General features: G+C 38.1%; 3 protein-coding genes across 3 annotated transcripts; 1 reads left to right on the forward strand and 2 right to left on the reverse strand.

Moving 5' to 3' along the window:
- On the forward strand, positions 2,223–6,811 carry LOC109707205 (primary amine oxidase-like). Its single transcript, XM_020228330.1, has 6 exons — positions 2,223–3,230; positions 3,629–4,090; positions 4,187–4,300; positions 4,833–5,297; positions 5,681–5,778; positions 6,315–6,811. Exons 1-6 carry the CDS (start codon positions 2,367–2,369, stop codon positions 6,535–6,537), a joined length of 2,226 nt encoding a protein of 741 aa, XP_020083919.1. The 5' UTR covers positions 2,223–2,366; the 3' UTR covers positions 6,538–6,811.
- On the reverse strand, positions 9,070–16,216 carry LOC109707206 (primary amine oxidase-like). The gene is made up of 5 exons (XM_020228331.1): positions 14,812–16,216; positions 13,297–13,410; positions 10,759–11,208; positions 9,984–10,081; positions 9,070–9,507 (listed from the first exon to the last, which is right to left on the reverse strand). Exons 1-5 carry the CDS (start codon positions 16,123–16,125, stop codon positions 9,291–9,293), a joined length of 2,193 nt encoding a protein of 730 aa, XP_020083920.1. The 5' UTR covers positions 16,126–16,216; the 3' UTR covers positions 9,070–9,290.
- LOC109707207 (chloride conductance regulatory protein ICln-like) lies at positions 20,283–24,731 on the reverse strand. The gene is made up of 7 exons (XM_020228332.1): positions 24,471–24,731; positions 24,226–24,349; positions 22,569–22,683; positions 21,912–21,971; positions 21,775–21,825; positions 21,551–21,642; positions 20,283–20,685 (listed from the first exon to the last, which is right to left on the reverse strand). The coding sequence occupies exons 1-7, from the start codon at positions 24,626–24,628 to the stop codon at positions 20,614–20,616; spliced, it is 672 nt and encodes a 223-aa protein (XP_020083921.1). The 5' UTR covers positions 24,629–24,731; the 3' UTR covers positions 20,283–20,613.

Here is a 24,910-nt window from a genome sequence, read left to right on the forward strand (position 1 = left end):
TAATTTATTTTTGCAACGACACGACCCGCTAGCAACAATAACTCGTTCGGCCCAAACCACCTGCCCAAAATGCTTAAGCCTAATTATTATGACTAGCGTGTAGGCCTCATAGAAACTAATCGGAATCAGTATCACTATTGGAGCTCGTCGGATCCAAACTAGATCATAGATAGATAGATATAAAGATACAAATAGACAGACAGACCATGACCAGAATTACCAGGTGATGTGAGATTCTAGAGGTGGCTTCTACGGGTTCAAGGGGTTTAAACCAGGTGAGATTCTAGAGGTGGCTCCTACGGGTTGAAGGGGTCTAAACCAGGACCAGAATTACCAGACGATGTGAGATTCTATAGGTGGCTCCTACGGGTTCAAGAGGTGGTTCCCACCAAATCCGTTGGCGTAGCACTTTGTTCCGCATAGTGCTTAGCTCTCATACTTCCGAAAGGTATTCGTCTCTGATACCAAGTGCAACGATCCGACCCGCTAGCAACAATAACTCGTTGGGTCCAAACCACCAGCCCAAAATGTTTAAGCCTAATTATTATTACTAGCGTGTAGGCCTCATATAAACTGATCGGAATCAGTATCCCATCCGATGTGAAACTATTGGGGCATTATAATTTTTAAACTATTTGCATCTTAAATCATTTGGTCATTTGGCACTAATTGGGATATACGTTTGGAGGAGTATTTTGCACGTAGGTTTGCTGAAAAACAAAACTGGAACTGTCACAGAAAGATAAAGTAAACAAATGAAGCCACACAGAGCTTGCTAGACCATTAGCCCTCGCCCCTAAAACACAAAAAACAAAAAAAAAAAAAAAAAAAAAGATTCGGACTCCTCTTTGTCCTCTTCCCGTCTCCCAAGATGCTATTTGCCTAGACCTTGCCACCATGCCAACTGAACCGTGCAAGTTTTTTTTTTTTTTTTTTTTTTTTTTTTTTTTTTTTAAATAGAGCTATTTTTCAGCTAATATGAGTAAAGTTCTAAATCTTATTCATTACGAGAAAAGCTCAATTCACTTTCTCGGCCATTTTAATTTAATAAATATATTAAGCGGCTCAACTTAAGTTTAGAAATAGAACTAATTTAATTTCAATGAACAAACCAAACATTTGAAATCATATTTTAAAAAATTTGGAATTAAACGTTCAGTGATGATGTTTAAGCAGATAGTTGAGAAATCATTCATAATATATATATATGTACATGCCAAACTAATATTTTTAACATATCTTTATCAGATTATTGGTATTAATCATTAATTTCAAAATGTTAAGCTATTAGAAAATTACAACAAATTTATTTAAAATATATAAATATAACGCTTACGAATCTCGATTCGATCTACATAGTACCCTATAATTTTAAATATAACTCAGTATAACTTGACCTTCAGTCATAAGCTAGGATAGTGGCTCCTTTAAAACCAACAATCTCTATCGATTGCTTATAGGTTGTTTTTTTTTGCAGTAGACCGATTGGTCCATTGCTAACATGACGCACTAAGTTTAGGCAATGATAAGACTCTACTTTTTTTCAATAAATAATTTTTTTATTTATATTAAAACTAAAGTTGTCTAAAATATCCGATATACTATACTCGATTCGGACCTTACCCGGATCCAAATCGGACCCGATAAAAAATGAATAGTTTAGAGTAAAAAATATTATTTATTAAAATTTCGGATATAAGTCAGAATACTTTATAATCTATACCTGGCTTGGACCCGATCCGAATCCGATCTTTTAATAGGTAGGGTCCGGAAGAGTTTCCAAATATGGACTCGAAACCGGACTAGGACTTGGACCCGATGAAATATTCGATAGTAAATAAAAAAAAATTAAAGTTGAGGAATCAATTTCAATAGAACTTATAAATAAAGTGTCTCTACATATTTTCATCATAATAAAAATTCTAATCTTTTTGTTTACTTTTTTTTTTTTTTTACTCATTTTTTTTTTAATTCTAAATGTTTACTGTTTAATTTTTTTGAACAAATTTTATTGGAATAGGTGCAACTAATTAGAATGCGGAACTTTTACAATGATAGGTTTATGATTTACAGCTATTTGTATTCGTTTTAGACCTGATTCGTATCCGATCTATACCCGATTTTAAACGGTTAGCATCTCAAGTAGATTCGGTGAATATATTATTAATTTATGTACCTAGATTCAACCTCGAACCGATAGAATATAATTTTTTTAAGTGTACGATTATAGTATTTATATTACCTAGACACCTTCAATTAAAACCCCTCTCACTCCCCTCCGTCTCTTCCACCACCTCCACCTCCGCAGCAACACAAAACAACACCATTAATTAAGAGAGGTGGTGTTGTTGTTGTTGTCGTCGTTCATGGTGCTCATGGAGCACTCCCCGAGCTCCCTCCTCCGCCTCCTCTTCCTCCTCCTCGCCTCCCTCCTCCTCCTCCTCTTCCTCCTCTCCTACTCCTACCTCCACCTCCCCTCCTCCCCCTCCTCCTACCTCTCCTCCTCCCCTAAACCCACCACCCATAATCACGAAGAGGACGTTCCCCACCACCCCCTCGACCCCCTCACCATCCGCGAGCTCTCCCTCGCCCGCTCCATCCTCCTCTCCACCCCTCCCTTCTCCTCCTCCTCCTNCACCCTCTCCTCCTCCTCCTCCTCCTCCTCCTCCTCCTCCTCTCCTCTCTCCATCCACTCCCTCTCCCTCCTCGAGCCCCCCAAGCCCCTCGTCCTCTCATGGCGCCCGGGCGCCCCCCTCCCCCCTCGCCGCGCCCTCGCCGTCCTCCGCTTCCGCTCCGCCCCCTACGTCGTCTCCGTCGACCTCTCCGGCGCCACCGTCTCCCACCTCCCCTTCAACTCCTCGGGCTTCCCCGCCATGACCATCGAGGACATGACGTCGTCGACGTGGGCGCCGCTCGCCGACCCCGAGTTCAACCGGACGGTGCTCGCCCGCGGCGTCCGGCTCTCCGACCTCGCCTGCCTGCCCATCTCCCCCGGCTGGTTCGGCCCCGACGAGGAGGGCCGCCGGGTGATCAAGATCCAGTGCTACTCCGCCGACGGCACCGCCAACTTCTACATGCGCCCCATCGAGGGCCTCACCGTCCTCCTCGACCTCGACACCAAGGAGGTCCTCCGCATCTCCGACCGCGGCTCCGCCATCCCCATCCCCGCCGCCGCCAACACCGACTACCGCTACGACTCCCGCACCGCCCAAACCAAGAAGAACAAGCGGGTGCGTACTGCTGTGCACCTCCCATCAAATTATAAAAATATTAAAACACCGTTCTCCTCCTCCTGATATCATATGACCCGTGTCTCACGATATCTATCAAAGGAGGCGTACGGTCTCATCCATCGTCTATCATGATTAGTTAGCGCGAATTTTAAAGCATGTCGAATGGCGGATATATGAGACGGTCTTATTCTGCGGACTGTCCTTTATAAAATTATTGTCTGTTTTTCCGGTCAGAATAGAAGCATGGTATATGGTGGACGAGACCGTCTTATGATACACACCGTCCTTCATAAAATTTTGTCTCTATGGCTAGTCAGAACAGAAGGTGCTGAGTTCGTAGGCAAGCATGACACGATCATCGATCAATCGGCATGGTTGTTTTGAATGCAAAACAGGTGCGTCCGGTGAACCCGATGTCGATGGAGCAGCCGGCGGGGCCGAGCTTCGAGGTGGAGAACGGGCACCAGGTGAAGTGGGCCGGGTGGGACTTCCACATAAAGGCGGACGCGCGGGCGGGGATCGTGGTGTCCGGGGTGGGGATCGTGGACCCGGAGAGCGGGGAGCGGAGGGAGGTGATGTACAAGGGGATGGCGTCGGAGCTGTTCGTGCCGTACATGGACCCGTCGGAGGCCTGGTACTTCAAGACCTACATGGACGCCGGCGAGTACGGGTTCGGCCTGCAGGCCATGCCCCTCGTGCCGCTCAACGACTGCCCGCGCAACGCCTACTATCTCGACGGCGTCTTCGCCGCCGCCGACGGCCGGCCCTACGTCAGGGATAACATGATCTGCATCTTCGAGCGGTACGCCGGCGACATCGCGTGGCGCCACTCCGAGAGCCCCATCACGGGAATGGATGTAAGATCCGATAGTGAAGCACAAAAACCTGCACACTATTAAATAGAGCCACAAATGAGAACCAAATAGAATTTAAACTTGATAAAAGTGTTGCAGATAAGGGAGGTGAGGCCGAAGGTGACGCTGGTGGCGAGGATGGCGGCGTCGGTGGCCAACTACGACTACATCGTCGACTGGGAGTTCCAAACCGACGGACTCATCCGCATCAAGGTCTATCTCATTCTTTTTTGTTGAATATTTTAAAAATATTAAATATCATTCTCAATCAGCTTTATTTTATTTAATTTTTTTTTTACAAATTATTTCAATTGGATTTTATTTATTTCTAATGGTGACTATGAATAGAGTGGATATATAGGGACAGAGATATTTTCGTGTTCATTTGTAGATGCTTGCTACATGACATTCATTGCCGAGACGACTATTTTGGACGCACTGTAACCGTTGTGCATCACTGTTGCCACATGGACAATTGGGATGCACGCATGAGAGAACCTTTGACACTTCAACATCGTGCATGTTTCAATTTTGACTTTTTCAGCTTCAAATTTTAAGATAATTGGAGCTTAATTTAATATAGATGCTTTTTAAGTCCATATAAATAAAATTCAGAGGGTCAATTTCAAAAGAGGTTAAAGTTTAGGGGGTGTGTACCGAGTGCCTGATGCGCATTTTGACACGGGTCGGGTCCAATGTGATCGGGTTCGAACCCAATGTGCATGTGATGCGTGCATGCATGCAGGTGGGGCTGAGCGGGATCCTGATGGTGCGTGGGGCCCCCTACACGCACGTGAGCGAGGTGCCGGCGCACGTGGACCCGTACGGCACGGTGCTGTCGGAGAACGTGGTGGGGGTGATCCACGACCACTACGTCACGTTCCGCCTCGACCTCGACGTCGGCGGCGCCGCCAACAACTCCTTCGTCCGTGTCGCCCTCTCGCGCCATGACACCTCCGCCGACCGGTCAGGGTCCAAGTCGCCGCGCGCCAGCTACCTTGCGGCGACGCGCCACGTTGCGCGGTCCGAGGGCGACGCGCGCGTGCGGCTCAGCCTCTACGACCCCGCCGAGTTCCACGTCATCAACCCCGCCAGGACGACGCGTGTCGGCAACCCCCTGGGTTACAAGGTCGTGCCGGCTGGCACCGCCGCCAGCTTGCTTGACCCCCAGGATCCGCCGCAGCTCCGCGGTGCGTTCACCAATAATCAGGTAATTATATATCTGAGCTCTACCACCACTGTATAGAATAGTTAGGTGGTCACTAGAATAGCTATTTAAGAAGCTGAGAAAAGGGTTCCAATCCTACACATGCGTTTTATTAAAGAAAAATTATAAGTGCTTGTATACATAGAGAGATATCTTGTTCATATGTATATCTAGTTATTGTCTTTTTTTTCTGAGAGATAGGTAAGCGTGTTACCCGCTTCGTTTATTTCATTTAGAAATAAATATAGTTGGAAATGTGAATCAACTAAGATTCGAAATTAAGACCTCGAATATCAACCACCAAGCGCTTTATCTAGTTATTGTCACATGATTTTGTTTGTGCTCCTCTTATAATTAAAATGACTACTACATATGATGTGTGCTAGATTTGGGTGACACCCTACAATGAGAGTGAGGAATGGGCTGGGGGGCTGTTTGTGTACCAAAGCAAAGGGGATGACACATTGGCTGTTTGGTCAGAAAGGTATGGTGGTAAATTAATTTTTCATAAATTATAAGAATCTAATTCAATAGTTCTTTTGTGAACTTAATTTGATAGTTTTGTTGATGATTGATGATATACACATATATTTTAATAAGTCAGTTTTATGTATACAATATCTATTCAATGTTTCATTATTATAATATATACATATATATATTTCATTCCATATGTGACAATTTATTCGTACAAAAAAGAGTAAATCATTTAGTAGTATCGATCATATGTATAAAATTGACCCTCATCAGCTAATTTAAGATATCAATAGCATTACTTATTGAATTACGAATTTATTTTAATTAAATAAGACGAAAGACGGCCCCCTTCAAAAATCAGACATTGGAATCTTTTGGTTGGAATTGTTGATTCACGGCGCTACTTATTTGACTGATCTTGTTTAATTATATGTGATTGTGTTTCTGAATTTCTAAAAGTTTAAGATGTTAGAGAACAGAATTTTAATATTTGTACCGACATTCTTCTTGGTTGTTGTTGTTGTTGTTGATGAATGTACACAGGGATAGGCCAATTGAAAACAAGGACATTGTGTTGTGGTACACCCTAGGGTTTCACCACATACCATGCCAAGAGGATTTTCCGATCATGCCGACGGTGTCTTCAAGCTTCGATCTCAAGCCCGTCAACTTCTTCGAGCGCAATCCTATCCTCTGGGACCCGCCGAACTCCGAGAAAGACCTACCGGTTTGCACTGCAGCGTCAACAGCGGCGATGGCGGCTTAACGGAAGCGTATCAGTTCTCCTCTTAGACATTATGAGCTTCTTGAATGAGAAAAATGGGGTAATTGATGCAATGAATGGACTAGAATTTTTGTACAGTGGTTTCTCCATGAAAGATGTTGCTGCATTTTGAAACTTGGGCATATATTGTAAAATAACTGTTCGACTTTTGAAAATAATTAAGAGACCGAAGGATAGTATTTTAATATTTTATGTTCAACACTTCTGTTTAGGCTTGATACTTTTTTATAGGTAAGACGAGAGATTTAAACTCAAACTATTTGCTCTGATACCGTGTGCGGAAATAACTTATGTTAACTCTATCCTATCATATCAGGGATTTGCCTGCACTATTTATAATTACACTTTGATGACATTGGCACAGTAAATGTAGATTTTCCTTCTTATGATTTGTATTATTTATCTATGAAAGAGGGCGAGAAATTGAGTACACTAATGCTATATATATATAGGCTTTATTTCATGCATTAAGGTGTGAGCTCAACCTGGATGAATTTTTAGTAATCTCCTTGATCATATATTTCACAATTTACTTATCTCTTTGTTAGATATTTGTTCTTCGAATTTACAAAAATAGTTTTATCATGTTATGTTTCAGCCCCTGCTACTAATTAATGATAAGATCTCTGATAGGGAATGATCCAATCATATCAAAATGATGTTTTAATTAGAGATAACCTTGTTCTACATCACTGTTGGGGAAAACCTATAAATGATGCTGGGTCCCAACAAGAGACTTGCAAACACATGAAGCAGACCCTTCAACCACTCCAGATGTTGATATTAAACATTTTGAAACATGGACGAGTCCAACAAGTTTTTTTTTGAGATATAGGCAGCATTCTATCTGTTTTGTTTATTTTATTTAAAAATAAACTTAGCTGAAAATGTGAATTAATTAGAATTCAAATTTGGAATCTCGGATACCAACTACCCAAGTCCTTTGCCAAGAGTCCAACAAGTTACCGGTACTGATATGCCAGGTTGTTACAGCTTTGCATATCTTAGAATAAGTGAATGGTTTAACTTTTTAAGGTCGACGCTCATGTCAGAATTCATATTTAAAATTTCTACAGATAAATTATCTAGCTACTAACTGTTATATGTACAGAGCTGACTTATAAATTCTATATTTTGTGGTCCAGTTTGAAATACATGGAGCACAATTTGATTGAAAATTTCACAAGCAGTAATTGATTCCACCAATCCCACCATTTAGTGGAATCCTATGGTGATTCCAGGCCAGCACTGCAGGCCAAAGCCAGAGAAAGCAATTGGCTAGCTGGTGATGATGATCAGAGGAGAAAAGTGGGATTCCTCCAAAAGCACTTCTCGAGTTGATAAAATATCTTGGATGCACCATCATCTCCTATTGTCTCTTATTAGAGTTAGGAGATTGTGACCTAAAGATAGGGATGATGAGCATGCAACTTGGGCTAGCTTCAAAGGAGAGCAAGTGAAAGGTCCCATTCACAAACTACTTTTGATCTCTTATTTTTGGACCATTTTGGATGCATAAATATCTTATTCTATACCATTTTTTTTCAAACTTGCTCAAACGTAAAAATATTCTATTCATTAATATTATACTTTTTTGTTTATTCGGGGAGTATGGCGTAGTCAGTAGATGAATTATGATCGGACGCTAAAAAAAAAATCTAATAATGTATTAGTATCAATGAATAGGTTAACTATTGTTGCCTATTTGTTGGATGTATAATTAAGTGGGTCTCTTCTAATTGGACTATAAGAGTTTGAGAGTGATGGAGTGGTGACAAAAAAAGTTAATTTTTCAAGGAAGAAGCACTTAATTTGTACCTAATCATCAACTTAATTAAATTAAAAACCTTTCTTGGCCACTATAGAACATTTTTCAATGGCCTATTGGCTTAATTTCTTAATGTTGATAGTGACCTCGGAATAGCGTACTATGACGTAACCAACATACAACAATAGGAAAATGTTATTTGTGCACTCTATTAGCCTTATAATTGGAGTTGCAGTGCTATTCGATGTAGCACTATTTAAATTGAAGTTTCTGTTTTTGGACTTCAGAATTTTATTCTAATTTTCCACCATGTTTGTAAGTTTTTGAATTTTGTTTGCTATATATGTAGTCTATTTAAAATAATTGCCACTACAGATACATGAAGCAAAGTTCATTAAACACTTTGTGTGTACATATCATCTTTCCTTTTACCCAGGTTATACTCATATAATCACCAAATCAATTTTGTATCAGCTTTAAATTAAATGCCTTTCTTATTCTTCAATCAGAGGGACCCCTTACTGTAACCAAAATTTTTCAGATGCCCTTTTTTTCACTTTTACGTTAGAGCAGCTGGTTGATATATATTCTTATTGAATCCTGTGGGTCTTGAAATTTGAATTCGAAATTGTGCATTTTAATTACAAGTAGGTTTAGGGGATGTGGAGGTCATCCATAGATTTTAATAAGAACGAACAATCACAAATCAATAGAAAGTTTTTATATACATATATAGTTACAGTAATTCCAATGTATATATATATATATATATATCCTCACAATATTATATAGCAGGATATATATATATATATAGAACCAAGGATAAGAAGGAACTTATCCTCACCTACAAGCTAGCTATTAATTTTCCTTGTACTAAATCAACATATATTCTATGAACTTTTGTAATTTATATCATTTGAATGACCTTCAAATAGATTTTTTTTTTTTAACTTCTATTTTTTATTTTTTATTTTTGGACAGATGCTTGTGGTCTACACACAGGGAAATCATCTTCAGTATATGGCTTGGCCCTAAGGATAGGGTTCCTTCTGAAGAAGTTAACAGGCTTAAGATCAAATGTGGAGGACACAGTGGGCATGATAGGATAGTCCTCTTGGCATGGGATGTGGTGGAACCCCATTGTGTACCATAACACAATGTCCCTATTCTCAATTGGCCTATTCCTGCCACACACAAAAAAAAAAAAGAAAAAAAGAATCAATTTTATTCATTATTTGATGAAAAATTAGAGTAAAAGGAGATTTTGCTTATATATAACCCTGCAAAATTACCAATTTAATATATTAAGTACACATACTTATGTAAAAGAGTTATATATATATCCATGCAATGGTGGAAGTTTCTAATTGTAGTAATCAGTAGGAGCTTAATTAACTAGGTTTTGCAAAGCTATGAGCTTGTTTGCTTTGGTTGCTGTTTTTATTTTCAGTTATAATCAGAGACAAAAATTTAAAATATATGGCATGCAAAAAAACTGATCTTGGAAGGTCAATATAAATGTTTTACCCAAATATTAATGAGGTGTATACATGTAACTAGAAATATTTTACCCAATAAATTGATGGTTTTTGAAGGATAGCAATATATAAGATACATGAAATTATGGAATGAAAGGAAAGAATTTAATAAGCTAACTTACTTTTCAGACCACTGGGCAAGTGTGTCTTTTCCTTGACTTTGGTACACAAAAAATCCACCTGCCCATTCCTCACTAGCATTGTACTGAGTCACCCATATCTGCTCAGAATAGAATAACTCCAGTTAATGTCATTATATATACATGTGTGTATTTGTATGGAGTTGAACTTTCGTGCTTTTAAAAGTATATATAGAAACACCAACTGTCCCTGGAGCAAGTGGCAAAAGGCTTGGTGGTTGGTATCCGAGACCCAAATTCGAATCCTAGTTGATTCACATTTCTTGCTAAGTTTATTTCTAAATGAAATAAACGAAGCAGGTAGCGTGCTACCTATCTCTCTAAAAAAAAAGTATATATAGAAACTCAACATATTTGCGATTTTTCAACTTTCGGATTTTTAACATATAAGACACATCATTAATAATACTGTACGGACCTTGAAATGATCCGACGACTAAAAAATTATAAACACAAATACTCAGGTGCTTTTAAAAGCAGAGAAGCAGCTATATCTATATATATGTCTTTACATAGAACATAATATATCTAACCAATTTGGCATGTAGGTTCTCAGTTTGAGTATTATTTAAAAAAAAATTATGAAAAATTATATCACAAGCTTATGATCGAGCTCATACGTTTTACGTCCAAATTTTGTTCTTTTAACTATTATTTTATGTAGCACTATTAGAGAGAGAGAGAGAAAATGAGCGCAAATATACACACAATATATATATGCATGCATTTGTATATATATACATATACATGCACGTACCTGGTTGTTTGTGAACGCAGCTCGCTCCTGCGGTGGATCATCCAAGTCGAGCAAGCTCGCAGCGGTCGCGCCGGGGACGATCTTATACCCCGTGGGGTTCCCGACGCTCGACGTCCTCTTCGCGTTCACCACATGAAACTCCGATGGGTCGTAGAGCTTCAGCTTAATCCGCGCGTCCTCCTCCGTCTTCGCGACCCGCCTCTCGACCCTCAGGTAGCTCTTGCGGGGGGACTCCCCCGCGCCCGTCTCCTGCTTCACGATGTGCACGTCGACGAACGAGTTCTCGGGGCCGTCGACGTCCATGTCCAAGTAGAAGGTGACGTAGTGGTCGTGCACCACACCGATTAGGTTTTCGGTTAGTAGGGTTCCGTAGAGATCCTCATGTTCCGGAACTTGGCTCATGTTCTTGTAAACTGTTCCCTTCACCATCAACATGCCACTGAGACTAACCTATATAGATATATAGAATGTAATAACATTATTATTATCATTATATACCAGATCACAGTTAATATAGTATTATAAGTATTATTTGACGTATAAATTGAAGGTAAAAACATGCCACTGAGACTAACCTATATATATATATATAATGTAATAACATTATTATCATTACCAGATCACAGTTAACATAGTATTGAGTATTATTTGACGTATAAATTGAAGGTAAAAACGTAAAGAAGTTACCTAAACTACTATTCATGCATCCTTTCAGTTTATTTGGTTTAAGCTGGTCAACGACACTTTTTAACTTCAACATTTGAGTTAATTATTTATTTTAGTAATTTATAGTTGCGAGAATTGCATGAAGTAAACTAATTAAATATGTAAAATGAACGAAACATTCAAATTTTAAAGTTAGAGTATCATTGACCAACTTTTATCAAAAAATTAAAATGTTAGGTAGCACAATCAAAATTTTGAAAGGTTGGGTAGTCGATTCAAAATAGTCCGTATATAATTTATATAACAGTTTTATAAATTATTACGTATAGTTTACAAACTGATTGGTCATTAGTAAAAATTGAACTCTTAATATTATTACTCTTATACTCACTAATTTAATGCAAGTTATATATATAGTGTGAAGGAGACCTAGTAAAGTCAATTAAAAGCGATATATATAGAATTAGACTGGCATACTATTAATAGCATCAAGCTATTGATGCTATTAGGTTTTCGGCCCTTAATGAAAAAATATACTGTTAGGATGATGGGTGGGCCCCTAGGATTGAGTGAGTTGTTGGTTAAATAGTATAATCTAACGGATGAAAATAATCAAAGGATTAAATCTAACGGCGGAAAACTTGGTAACACCAAGCGCTTGGTGCTATCGATAGTATTCCAGCCGGACTCTCTCTCTCTCTCTCTCTCTCTCTCTCTCTCTCTCTCTCTATATATATATATATATATATATATATATATAGAATTATGCTACTATACTATCAATAGTACCAAGCCCTTGGTACTATTGAGTTTTCGGCCGTTAGATAAAAGGATGTGCAGTTATGATGATAGTGGTCCCCGATTAAATTGATANTATATATATATATATATATATATATAGAATTATGCTACTATACTATCAATAGTACCAAGCCCTTGGTACTATTGAGTTTTCGGCCGTTAGATAAAAGGATGTGCAGTTATGATGATAGTGGTCCCCGATTAAATTGATAATGGTCCCCTAGGGTTGAGTCAGTGGTGGTTTAATAGTATAATCTAACGGGTGGAAATGATCAAAGGGTAGATCTAACGGTAGAAAACTCAATAGTACCAAGGGCTTGGTACTATCGATAGTATAGTAGCTGGACTCATATATATATATATATATATACACTTTGGTAATTTTCACAAAAGTCCTCCAGCACTGCAAATTTATTGGTGAGTCCCTCACAACACATTTGTTTACCACAAAAGCTTTTCCACAACAAACCTCGTGAAAATCTACGAATAAAATATAAGGCTTTTTCCAAAATTTCCATATCTTCAAAAACACTGAATCCATAAATAGACTTTACTATGACCTCTGGCACAACCAGACTTTTCAAGTGATGAATTCGTTTTGTTGGATTCTGATTCCATTTTANAGCAATTACAGCTGACCAGCTAGAAAGAGTAGTTTCAATTGAACCCTCTTTCTGATCGTTTTGTAACTCAGAAAATTTCTTCTTGTGCACCCATGCACACAATATATATATATATATATATATATATATATATATATATATATATATATATATATATATAATTGAGCTCCTATACTTTTAAAAGTACTAAGTTATTGTGCTTGTAGATTTTTTACCATTGGATTAAGAGATGTGCAGTTAGGATGATGTGGGGCCCATAGCGTTGAATGGGTGGTTGGTTGAATGATATAATCTAATGGGTAAAAATGATCAAACGGATAAATCTAATTATAAAAAATTTACAAGTACCAAGTGTTACAAGCACCATAGTCGGACTCTATAGATATATACCTATATGTATATATATAATTGAAATTAAGATTGGTATGTAAACAAATTGAGTACGTACCTTGATTCGAATAAGCCCATCCGTTTGAAACTCCCAATCCACTATGTAGTCATAATTTCCAACAGACGCAGACATTCGCGCAACCAAAGTTATCTTTGGACGCACTTCACGTATCTACATATATAAACCCATAATACGTCCAATAAGAATTGGGAAAATAATAAGATGATGATGATGATAATGATAATGATAATTATAATAACAGAGAAGGATAGAGATACATAAATAAAATGGGAGAACAAATTTTTTTTATAAAAAATGAAAAATTTGTTTTTCATAATCGCACGCATAATTATGGTTCACATATGAATTTACTATTAACTATTAATTACTATGGTAAAAAGAGAGATCAATCTCACCTCGAAAGTTAATTGATATTTTGGTAAATGTTGATATATTTATATATATATATATATGCTGAATATGTATAAGCAAATACATTATATACGATGTTATAGATATGTTTTGTGTGTAGGAGATCGACTGCATACTTTCTGAAGTCAAAATATTTTTGATTGACTCAAATTAAATAAATTAAAATATTAAATAATAAAATTAAAATTTTAAAAAATTAAATAATCAGATTAAAATAGTTCATAATTTAGATAACTTTGAAACGTGTTTACGTAGAATTTTTAAATTTTTGTTTAATAAAGGAGGCAGTAGGTGAAGTGTTCCCTCTTTGCTGTATCCATCGCACATGGCATTAAAATTCATGCCAATTTTCCAACCCGAAAAGGACTTATCAGAGCAATATGACTAGTCGAATCATCTTTTCATTCATGATTATAACTTGTCATGTGATTGTCCCAAATCTAAAAGCCATTTTTTTCTTTAAAAGAAAAAAGCTAATTGTACACTCCTTTTGGAGTTTACATTTTTTATGTCCCACTGTGGGTGGTCTACACTAGTCAACAATATGTTTAATAAAAAAAAATTTCATACTAAGAATGGATAAGATGTACAACGTATAATCCTTTTGGGGTATATGTGTAGTATTGCTCAATTCTCAGTATGTCAACAAAAAAAAAAAGATAACTATATGGGAGTACGTATATGTAAAAGTTGGTGAAATCCAGTTGAAAAATATAAGTAAATTATAAGAAATGAATCACAAAAGATCGGTCTGATAATTTTTTTTAAAACAAAATTACGGGCATAAACATCAAAAGTTTTAAAGTTCATATGCTCATTTGTATGTTAGCTATAGTTAATCCAGTCCTGTTTTTTTTTTTTTGAAATTTTTATATATATTATTAATATATTGACACAAATGTTATGGAAATTCGTGGCGGTTCATATGCACACTTAGATAGTGCCATATGGGTTTTGTAAACTTAAGAGAGAGTTGGAACCAAAATCTTTTGTTTTTTAATACCTAAATTAAAATGTTTTCGTGATTGTGGACTTAGTTGTAAATAGGTATTTGTGTAGGGCTATAGTTGTAAAAAAGAAGGAAATATCCACATAGTAAGGGATCTTTTTGGCGGGATTCGGGTGGGGAAGGAATCTTACGTTGATTCCCGTGGTGGGCCCCTCGGAGTGGCGCCACGCCACGTCACCTTCGTAGCGCTCGAAGACGCACACCATTCCGGGCCGGACGAACGGCCTCCCGTCCGACCCGGCGAGCACCCCGTCCATCAGATACGCGCCACGTGGGCAGTCGTTTATCGGGTCGAGCGACATCGCCTGCAGCCCGAACCCGTACTCGCCCGCATCCAAATACGCCTTGAAGTACCACCCCTCGGTCGGGTCCATGTACGGCACGAATAATTCCGACGCCATTCCTTTGTACATCACCTCTCTCGCCTTACCGGTTTCCGGGTCGTTTATTCTCGCGCGGGATATTATCATCCCCGCCCGGGAGTCCGGGCGCACGTGCAGCTCCCACCCGGCCCACCGGATCACGTGCGCCCCCTCCACCGTGAAGCTCGGGCCCTCCGGTTGTTCGAGCGTTATTGGGTTCAGCTTGTATTGCGCCCTCTGTTTTGTTGTTTTCTTTTTCTGGACGTCGTATCGATAGTCGGTGTCGTCGTCGGAGGGGAGGGGGATTGGTTGTTTGTTGTCGAGGATTTCGATCACTCGGTTCTTGTCGAGGTCGACTAAGACGGTGAGGCCCTCGACGGGGCGCATGTAGAAGTTAGCGGTGCCGGCGTGGGAGTAGCACTGGACTTTTGCGAGGCGGGCGGATTCTTCGGTTTTGCCGAACCAGCCGGCGGGGAGGGGGACGCAGGTGAGGTCGGAGGGGGCGAGGCTGCGCGAGCGGACTGCTTGGAGGAAGGGCGGATCGGCGAAGGGGGCCGACGTAGCGCGGGACATGTCGTCGGCGGTGAGGATCGGGTAGCCGTGGGCGGCGGAGAGGGGGACCGTGTCATGGTGAATTACGCGCTTTGAGGAGATGTCGACAGTGAGGAGGTGGGATAGGGAGGAGGAAGGGGAGTAGGCGACGACGAGGGCGCGGCGAGGGGGGAGGGGGTTGATGCCGGGGCGCCAGGAGCGGACTACAGATTTGGAAGGCTCGGCGAGGGAGAGGGAGTGGATTGAGGGGAAAGGGTTCGGGGAGGCGAAGGGAGGGTGGGAAAGGAGGACAGACCGGACGGTGGAGATTTCATCGACAGTAAGCGGGTCAAGAGGGTGGACAGGCAGCGAACTGCTTAAAGAACGAAACTTTCTATTAGAAGAAGCAGTGCCGATAGATGAGGAGTGAGGAGAGAAAGGCGAGGAGAGGAAAGAGAGGTAGGCGAAGAAGAGGAGGGAGAACAGAAAGAGGAGGATGAGGAGGCGGCGGCGGGCGACAGCGGTGACAGCAGCGGCCGCAGACGGTTCCATCAGAGAGCACAGAGGGCGGAGGAGGTGGATGCATGAGAAGAATCCACTAGAGACACCTTAAATGGCGCAGAGAACGGGCAATTTGATTGTACGAATAAATATTATTTTAAATGATTAGGACTATGCTTACGTTGGCTTGCGGAATCTGCGCGCACCACAAGATGCTGCAGTGCTCTCAGGTTCGGTGAGCCAATTCGGCTCGCCAAATCATCACAACAACAACAACAACAAATATTTTAAATGAAAAGCAAATGCGTACAAGCAGAGCTTACAAAGTTAGGAATTAATCTTTTCACGTTATATTGTTTTGATATATTCCGCATGGTCGTTTTCTTCTTAAGTTTCTTTTTAAAAAAAATAAAAAAATGCCAACCAAACCCTATTGTGGAGATTAATTGAACTTAATGATTTGGATGGTTTACTGGATTTGAATAAGAAATCTTCGTTTGAACTTTTATTTGAATTATTTTATGCTCTTATTAGATTATTTAAGAAGATCAAATCCGAATTACTGAAAAAAAAATAACTGTAAGCAAATATTACACGCATGCAAAATTCATATAAAATTGAAATGACGCTTTATTACGCGAGAACTGACGCAAAATTTGAGCTGAACTCAGACCCTAAGCAGGTTGAGCCCTCGACCTTATGAGCTGTTTAGTTTAAATATAACTTAAAAATACATTATAGTCAGAGATGCATCATTTTTATATACATCAAGCTTATTTGACCTACGAAATAGAGAATCAGAATTGTAAACTAAACTCCCTATATTCAAATTATGTAAGCTATCTCACTATTTCAATTAATCACCTACCTCTTATTTCTCCTATTTTCTAGACCAGTTTGGAGATTCTCCGAGTTATGTGGCTATGACCATGATTCCACAAACGCAACACATTACTTTATTTGTCCACATCTTTCCATTGCATCAAGTGGAACTATAGTTTATTTCATGGTTTTCCTCGACTAAGATCCCCCAACAAACTAATTAGACTATCTGCATCCCTACACAGCAGTTCATTTACAAGCCAACCACTAGCTCTTAGGTTCATACACCAAGCAATGGGTAAAAAGTACATACACATATTTATAATTTTTAAAATGATTCCACAAATCATCACCAAAATAGTATATTCACAAGGCAGCACATAGCAATACATGTCAAAGAAAGAGAGCACCTGAATCTCCTACCAAGAACCTCTCAATAACATTAAATTTAAATCCATCTGATCCACCTCTCAACACATTGGAGGGAATCCTCGAAGACTCCCAAGAGTTAAAACCCAACTAATTATTTGTACTGCACCAATTTGTTTTGATTCTTCGGTGAGATTACTTGTTTATTTCACTATCAAATCACATCAAATGAGATGGAAACAAGGTATAGATGCCACCAAATAAACTTAAAAATGTCATCATCTAATACTCTTAGTAAACACCGATAAAATGTCATCACCTAACACTCTTAGTTCAACCGAAGAAGGCTCTAGATAAAACAATCCATATTTTATACAAAAACAGGCTTAGTCAAGGCTTAGTCTTTTACGCTCAACAGCTCTAAGGTAGCTTTCTCTAAAAGTCCATCTAGACCTGGTACTCTTTATTCCTATAACAATTTCTTGAATAAAATTACGAATTAAGTCCCTAAATTTAACCTTGACCTCAATTTTGTCATCATATTCTAAATGTAATAATTGTCCCATAAGTCCATTATGCATTACTAATTAGTCCTATTAGTTTACCATCAAAGGGGCCACATAAGTGCCATCTAGCCTTTGTCTAGTTGCAAGTTGGAAACTCTAAAAACAAAACCAATACAAAGATCATCTAAATTGTTAAACTAGACACTCCAAGAATGAAATTTAATTTAATTCAAACTCCAATGAATATGCAGGTACGAACTGAAACTCTCTGAATGAGACTGAAATAAGGATCAATCTTCAGGGTCCGCTCGTTATTAACTTTATATTCTTTTGTGCAATTTACCCAAAGTAGGATGTAAGTAAAAAGCTCATGACTTTACTAGTAAGCCCACTTATTTTAGGTGACATACGAATCTTTAAACTAGGTTATTCACAACCAAATTTGTTTAGGCCTTCTGGGATAAATATATATTATATTCAGTATATCTGTTAGCTTACGCAAGGGAGATGTGGTAATGGATTTGTATGCATTATATATGCCTGCAACCATATAGTATATACAACATCTAAGTTATTTTTCTCAGAGTATAACATATTATATCGTAAATTAAAAGCACTAACCTAAAAATTAGATAATAAAATGCAATGGCCTCACAAGAAACTAAAATAAAGCCTACAGGTTGTAACTCCATAAGAAAATCTCTCTACCATAGTTACAACTAGATAACTCGTTCTGATACTCAGACAAGCCCTCAAGGATAAGTCACTGGGCATGTATGCATAATCACATGCCTGGTTGAGCTTAACTATTTGGTGGTTTCATGACCATCAAAGATTTAGGTCACCTATCTACCCAAGTGTGCATCTTGGACCATCCAAGATTCCCTTTACTGCTGTGTTGGTCACCAAAATACCCAAGGGTGCACCTTGTACAGCAACTAGGTCTCAAATAACTAACTGAAGAGCTATTTGGTTGGGGGATATTTCAAGTGTAAGGAGGATATCAACTAATTATATTTAATTATTTTATTCAAGTATAACAAAGTAAGATGTTATGTCACACTATATTATATTAACATACGGTATCATATATTACATTATGAATAACATCACCTATAGGTGACCTCACAGCAACCTGTGCTTGCTTCTTGCAAAGAAGCATCACTAATCAATAATATTATTCGATAATATTGCATAATGATTTATGTCAAAATTTTGGGATCAGGGGAATTATACCTAATCTCTTGGGTTTCCATTCTTGTCAAATTTGGTTAAGATTAAATAAAAGGGGAAACTTGATATAATATTTAGTAATGTTATGTACTATTCCATGCAAAACATCTATCCAGAATGTAGAATATGCTCCAGGAGCAACGATTACAATCTAAATGTAAATATTATGACCAACAAACAAATGTTTAGAAAAATCAAGACCAAACAATATTATGTCACCAGCTCAAAACCTGTTTGACACAAATATGAGATATATATGCTAAATAAGTAGGTCAAAATGCAAACAACCTCGCTACAAGCATCACAACTTGTTCTTCATTCCCCTCAATAATAAATGTAAAAGAAATCTCTCAATCCTTATGCTATTGTCTTTTCTTGTCCACTTGTAACTCTATCGTTTATAAAATCTTAGAAAAGCATAAAATTTGATTCCAAATACTAACTATGCGTGTTGTATGATGAAAAAGTGATATTGACGCATCCCTTCTTGTCTCTCGATTAGCTTATAGTAAGAAAGAATATCTAGATACAACTTTCCTACCATCCAAGACAGATAATTGATATTTACAGATACATCTTTGGATTTTCTAATGATTTATGAATGATAGAATCACAGAAGAGTATTAAATGATTAAACCACAGTGATTAAGAAGGGGGAAGTACAAAGTGCAACATACCAATTGGGGCTGTCTGCTTTTTAGCTAAAGTAGCGAAAATCAAGACGGAATTTAATTGTACAATATATAAAGTGAGGTCGCGGTTCTAGTTTTTTAAATTTTATTTGACCATAACCGTATACATAAGCAAACAAATAACAATTTTTAGTTTACTTTCAAACAGTTAACAAGTTTTTGTTTAGTTTACTTTCAAACAATTAACAAGTTTTAGTTTACTACCATATTGGATCATCAGTTCATCACCATGAGCTCAAAAACTATGCTATGAATGCAATAGATACAAACGCGTAGTAGGCAACGAAATTCACAACAGCTTGTACATCTAAGAAAAGCAGAGCTTGTTTCTAGTGTTTTACTTTGGGCAAGGAATTCTAATTTAAGAAAATCATCATAAGTTATCCATTTAACAGGGATCTTAGATGCACAACAAACACTACCTAATCAGTATTTTCTTAGTTAACTTTAACATCATGTTAGATTCTCTATCCACAAAACACAATTTTCGAAGTTGTATATGGCATCTCTTGGTTCAGAAAATTATCCATTCATCCAAACATCAAAAGTAAATTCTCCAGATTTTTGTGGAATAAAAGCTTCAAACTAACAAAAGGCATTTTCGAATTAGATAACTTGTTCAAACCTCTAACATATTTTCCTTTTGAAAGTTAAATTACATTCTTGACCAGTAGCAAGACCTTTTCATGGAAATTTAAGATTGATGCAACTCTCTACAGGGTGGAATGATGCATGCTAGGGAAAGGTAAAAACCAAATTTCAATTTCTAGAGAGAGAAACACTCTCTTTCCATAGCAGAACACACCTCAACTACATCAGTAGTCAACAAAGATACATGCCCCACGAAGCATCACACTGGGGGAATCAAAGAGGAAATTTGAGAATGTAGTTAATATTAGAATGTAGTTAATATTTACTCACTGATGATCACCATTTGTGTCATGTTCGACCTCCTCAGCATCTTCGAACCTTTGATCATTGATTTGAAGCTGCATGAAACACAAAATAACGGACGACAAATTAGCTGGAAAGAAATAATTGGTTGATGGGATCAGACATGCTTTAATTAAGTGTGCAGTAATGAGTTTTTCAAGATGAGCTAAAAAAAACTATTAAAAATTTGGAAGTTAGTAGAAGGATTAGATTGTATGACTTATGAACTTGCAATTTTCATTAAGTACTCAAGCAGCCACGAGCTGCTCATATTAGTTAATGCATGAAGTTAAGAGAGTTGGCCAATTTTGAAGTTTTAAGGAGCTAAATGCACAAGCATGGAAGTTCAAGGATCAGCATACATTTTAACTTGGCCAAAAGGAAAAAAGCAAGGTGGAAAAGAAATTAGGAGGGAATATATAGAAAATTTTGAGCGCAGTAATACAGTAAATATAAGCTTCAGCTGCAAAAACCAAACAAATAAGAACTACAGAATACTGTATTAGCTTAATTGTTCTTCTTACAGTAGACAGATTCTTCAATGATGTTAACACTATATACCACCAAAAAGACAATCTTATCATTAATTTTGAGAACGTTGGAAGACGATATGGATTTCATATCATGTATAATCTTAAAACCAAATCTATCCACAAAATTGGGGGGAAAAAAGAGAAGATTTGCATACCCAACCAATAGGAACTTGCAAGAGTAAAGCAATAATAGAAATCCAATTCGACCAAGGTAAAACTACACTAACAACACTTGAGCTAGCAAAATTTATTAAAAAAATTGAACATTAGATACTGATACAGATTTCAACATAAATGGCAATGCCAGATAGAATATATAAAAAAACTAAAAACAATATTGCAGATGATACTTCTAGCACAACATGTGGCATGCAACTGAAATGCATACCTCAAGTACTGAATGAGCCAGGTCGTGAGCACCATTTGCGTAGCCAATAGGGTTGGCAAGACTCTCATATGTTTGCCACTCAGGATAACTTCCTGGTGGTAGAAAAGGAAGAAATCAGACAATCATGCCCACATACACACACAAACAATTTTTTTTTTAAAAAGAAAACACTAGTGAATGTTTTTTATAACACACACACACGCACAAAAAAAAAGAGACATTACCATCACCTATCTCTTCATTGCCAAAAACCCAACTATTTTCTTCCCCGCTCACTGGAAAAATCACATTTTGCAATGCCTCAAATATTGATACTATTAACAGACAATACATAAAAAACATGATAATGTAAAAACTATACCAGAATTAGGATCGGGATTCAGTTCAGCACATTGACAGAAGATGTCAAAAAGAGCATCCACTTTGAACCATAGTAAGGAATGAAAAATAAAAATAACAAGAATATAAACTGGATAATGCCATTTGTTATACAAAGAAGATTCATTCATAGATGTGAATTTAAAAGGTTTGACAAAATACACCAGAAATCTAGGAGATAGTCTGGGTCACGAGGTCTTTATCATTCACAGAATTATCATTACATACAGCTAGAAGTACAACAACTTAAAGAAGTATGTCTAGTAATGACATGTGAAAGCACTAGAACCTCCAATTCAATCAGACAAAAATTGTAGCACTTAGGCCACTCCACATGTTTCAATTGCAATTCAATCTCGGTTTCAAGAAAACAAAATCCCTAAAAAAACAACAATTTACAAACTACACAAAGTCATATGGAGGACTAACTACCAGACAGGCAGACACAAAATTAGCATTTCATCTGAGTGATAGCAGAAAAGGGATCACACCCTAATGAAGGCTTAATCAACAAACTTGAAAATATTTCAAAATAAGTCCAACAGACAAAAGAATGGTTAACACAAAAGATTACAGGTTTACAGTAAATGGAACTTAAGATTATATAAAAAATTATTATAGGCATCAGTAGAAAGGATACGTTGATTGGAATCTGACAGCATCAGCCGCATTTCCGTTATCCTTGATAGATCCGTATCTTGACCAAATTCAGAATCTGAGCCCTCAACATCATTCCCATCGTTTCCAGTCTCAATCTTTAATTTTTTTTAAAAAAGATTATTATGTAAGCATCAGCAAAGAAATTGATATCAGTACCGGTAAGAACTGTCCAGTTAGTTTATGTGATTACTCCTCTGATCTCCAAAATTATTAAGATATTATCAAAAAGAATGATGTTATTAAGATATTCAGCAATTCTAAAGTTATTATAAAAAAGAAAAGTTTGAATACCAAAAAACAAAAGAAAGATTCCAAAGTACATCTATGAGTCTTGTAGAGAGTTATTCTTCGGACCCCAAACTAAAAATGCTATTGAAATAAAAGGATAGTGGAAAGTTTAGGAGCTCAAACTAGGAAAAATATATGTGAAGAGGGAAAGATTGTACCATAACAACTGGTAGCACCAGCTTCAGAGGTAAAAACATACACAATTACGTCTGTGTTTGTGTAAATAAACACAAGTTTCTACGTATGTATATGTACTTGCAACAGCTGTACGCATTTGCATGTATTAAAAGACTTTTCAGTGCACGCTTTACTCCATGTATCACATAGAGCTGCTATTTGATATGACCAAGGCAACCAACTTTGTTATGCTATTCAAAGTTTTAACTAGTCTGCATCATCTCCTGTAAAGAAGAAATGGTAACAACCAACTAGAAATGTACCATAAAATTGTTCCCCAATGTATGATCATAGAATCACATACCTTTATACATTTGAAATAATGATGACAAATAATATCATTCCATGTTTCTATAAAATGCAGGATGCATGTTGAATAAGATGAGACCAAAGTTCATTAATACACCATTATTCCATATTTCATTCAACTCAACAAAAATATTTTTCTGCTCTTATTGAGCAAAAAAACCGAGTGATGAGAAACCAATTGAAAAGCAGATGCAATTGCCCTAAAAGGCTTCCTAATAGTTTCCTATTTTTTCGAAAAGGAACCATAAATTTTGTTCTAAAACTAAGACAAGCCATTAAAGAAAACTGAGTCTACCCGAGAGAATATAAAATAAGATTAACCGACATAAAAAAAAAATAAAGCTGCTGATTCGCATCATTTTCTTGTTGACGGCTAACGGCTTGTAAAGATGTTGGAGGCAAGCTAGTTAGTTGGCAACTTGTGCAATATAGAAACTTCCATATCTGATTACATCCTGTATTTTGATTTTTCTTTTTTCTTCTTCTTTTTTTTTTTTTTACTATTTTTTCTCTTCCTTTTCTTCCTCCTGTTAGAAATTAACCGGCACATCAGAAAAAAAAACNCATGGTAATTCAATTTGGGCTTTTCATGACAATTATTTCTACTCTACGTAGTGGATTATCACATTAGAAGAAAATTGGTTTAAATCCTGCATATGTTTATGCAATTGCAGACATCTTTTCACACTCCCCATCAACCAATTACCGAAAACCTCTTGGGCAAACACAAGAATCAATGCTGAATCATATAATTCATGAAACTCAAACAGGCTCTAAAGCACACCATTCAAACAAGGAATTATGAAAACTAACCCTCCAAAACCCTAACCCTAACTTCAAACACGAAAAAGAAGGTGATTTACCTGAGCAAATATACAGGGCACGGGATAGGCCTCCGGATCCCTCGAAACCGCGTGGAGCGAAATCGATAAGAAATCCACCGCGTACCCCTTCTCCTTATCCACATCACTCAACCAAATCACCCTCCTTTAACATCGCAACACCCACAAAACAGGATCAGAACCACGAAATAGCCATCAAAACCACAAAATTGACCAAGAAAAGGGGGAAAGGTAGGATCTTTGGAGGCGGGAAGAGGGCCACATACTTGGTGGTGACGAATAAGGTTCCAGGCGACTCCATGGGGCGGCGGCCGAGGGCGACGGCGACGCCGCGCTCTACGCGCATCACCTCCTCGCCGGAGTCGGCGTCGAGCCGGGGCCCGTCGCCGACTCTGTCGTCGAAGGGGCGTAACCCTACTACCATCTCTCTCTCCCTCTCTCTCTCTCTCTCTCTCTCTTCGTCTCCTTCGCTATTATAAGCGGAGTGGAGCACGGGTTAGGGTTTTGGGTTTTGTAGGGGGTGATTTGTTTGTATAAGCAAGGGAAGTGGCGCGCCAAATGTTCGGGGGTGGTTTGCTTCGTGATTCGTGAACACGGAGACGTTGTCGGTGATAATGGGCCGGACCGGGCCCGGCCCAATTAAGACCTAAACCGGCCTTATTTTGAATGGCCCGGTCTAGTCCCGTGAAATGTACATTGGTTGAAT

This window comes from Ananas comosus, linkage group 3, assembly GCF_001540865.1.
Source record: "Ananas comosus cultivar F153 linkage group 3, ASM154086v1, whole genome shotgun sequence".
NCBI lineage: Eukaryota > Viridiplantae > Streptophyta > Magnoliopsida > Poales > Bromeliaceae > Ananas > Ananas comosus.

Excerpts from the sequence above, each read along its gene's own strand:
- LOC109707206 (XM_020228331.1), bottom strand. The coding sequence starts at position 16,125 with ATGGAACCGTCTGCGGCCGCTGCTGTCACCGCTGTCGCCCGCCGCCGC. Across the intron at positions 13,411-14,811 it reads GGCCCACCACGGGAATCAAC|ATACGTGAAGTGCGTCCAAA; the intron begins GTAAGATTCCTT and ends TTATATATGTAG. Across the intron at positions 10,082-10,758 it reads CTGCGTTCACAAACAACCAG|ATATGGGTGACTCAGTACAA; the intron begins GTACGTGCATGT and ends TATTCTGAGCAG.
- LOC109707207 (XM_020228332.1), bottom strand. The coding sequence starts at position 24,628 with ATGGTAGTAGGGTTACGCCCCTTCGACGACAGAGTCGGCGACGGGCCC. Across the intron at positions 22,684-24,225 it reads TGCCCTGTATATTTGCTCAG|ATTGAGACTGGAAACGATGG; the intron begins GTAAATCACCTT and ends AAAAAATTAAAG. Across the intron at positions 21,826-21,911 it reads GAATCCCGATCCTAATTCTG|TGAGCGGGGAAGAAAATAGT; the intron begins GTATAGTTTTTA and ends TGATTTTTCCAG.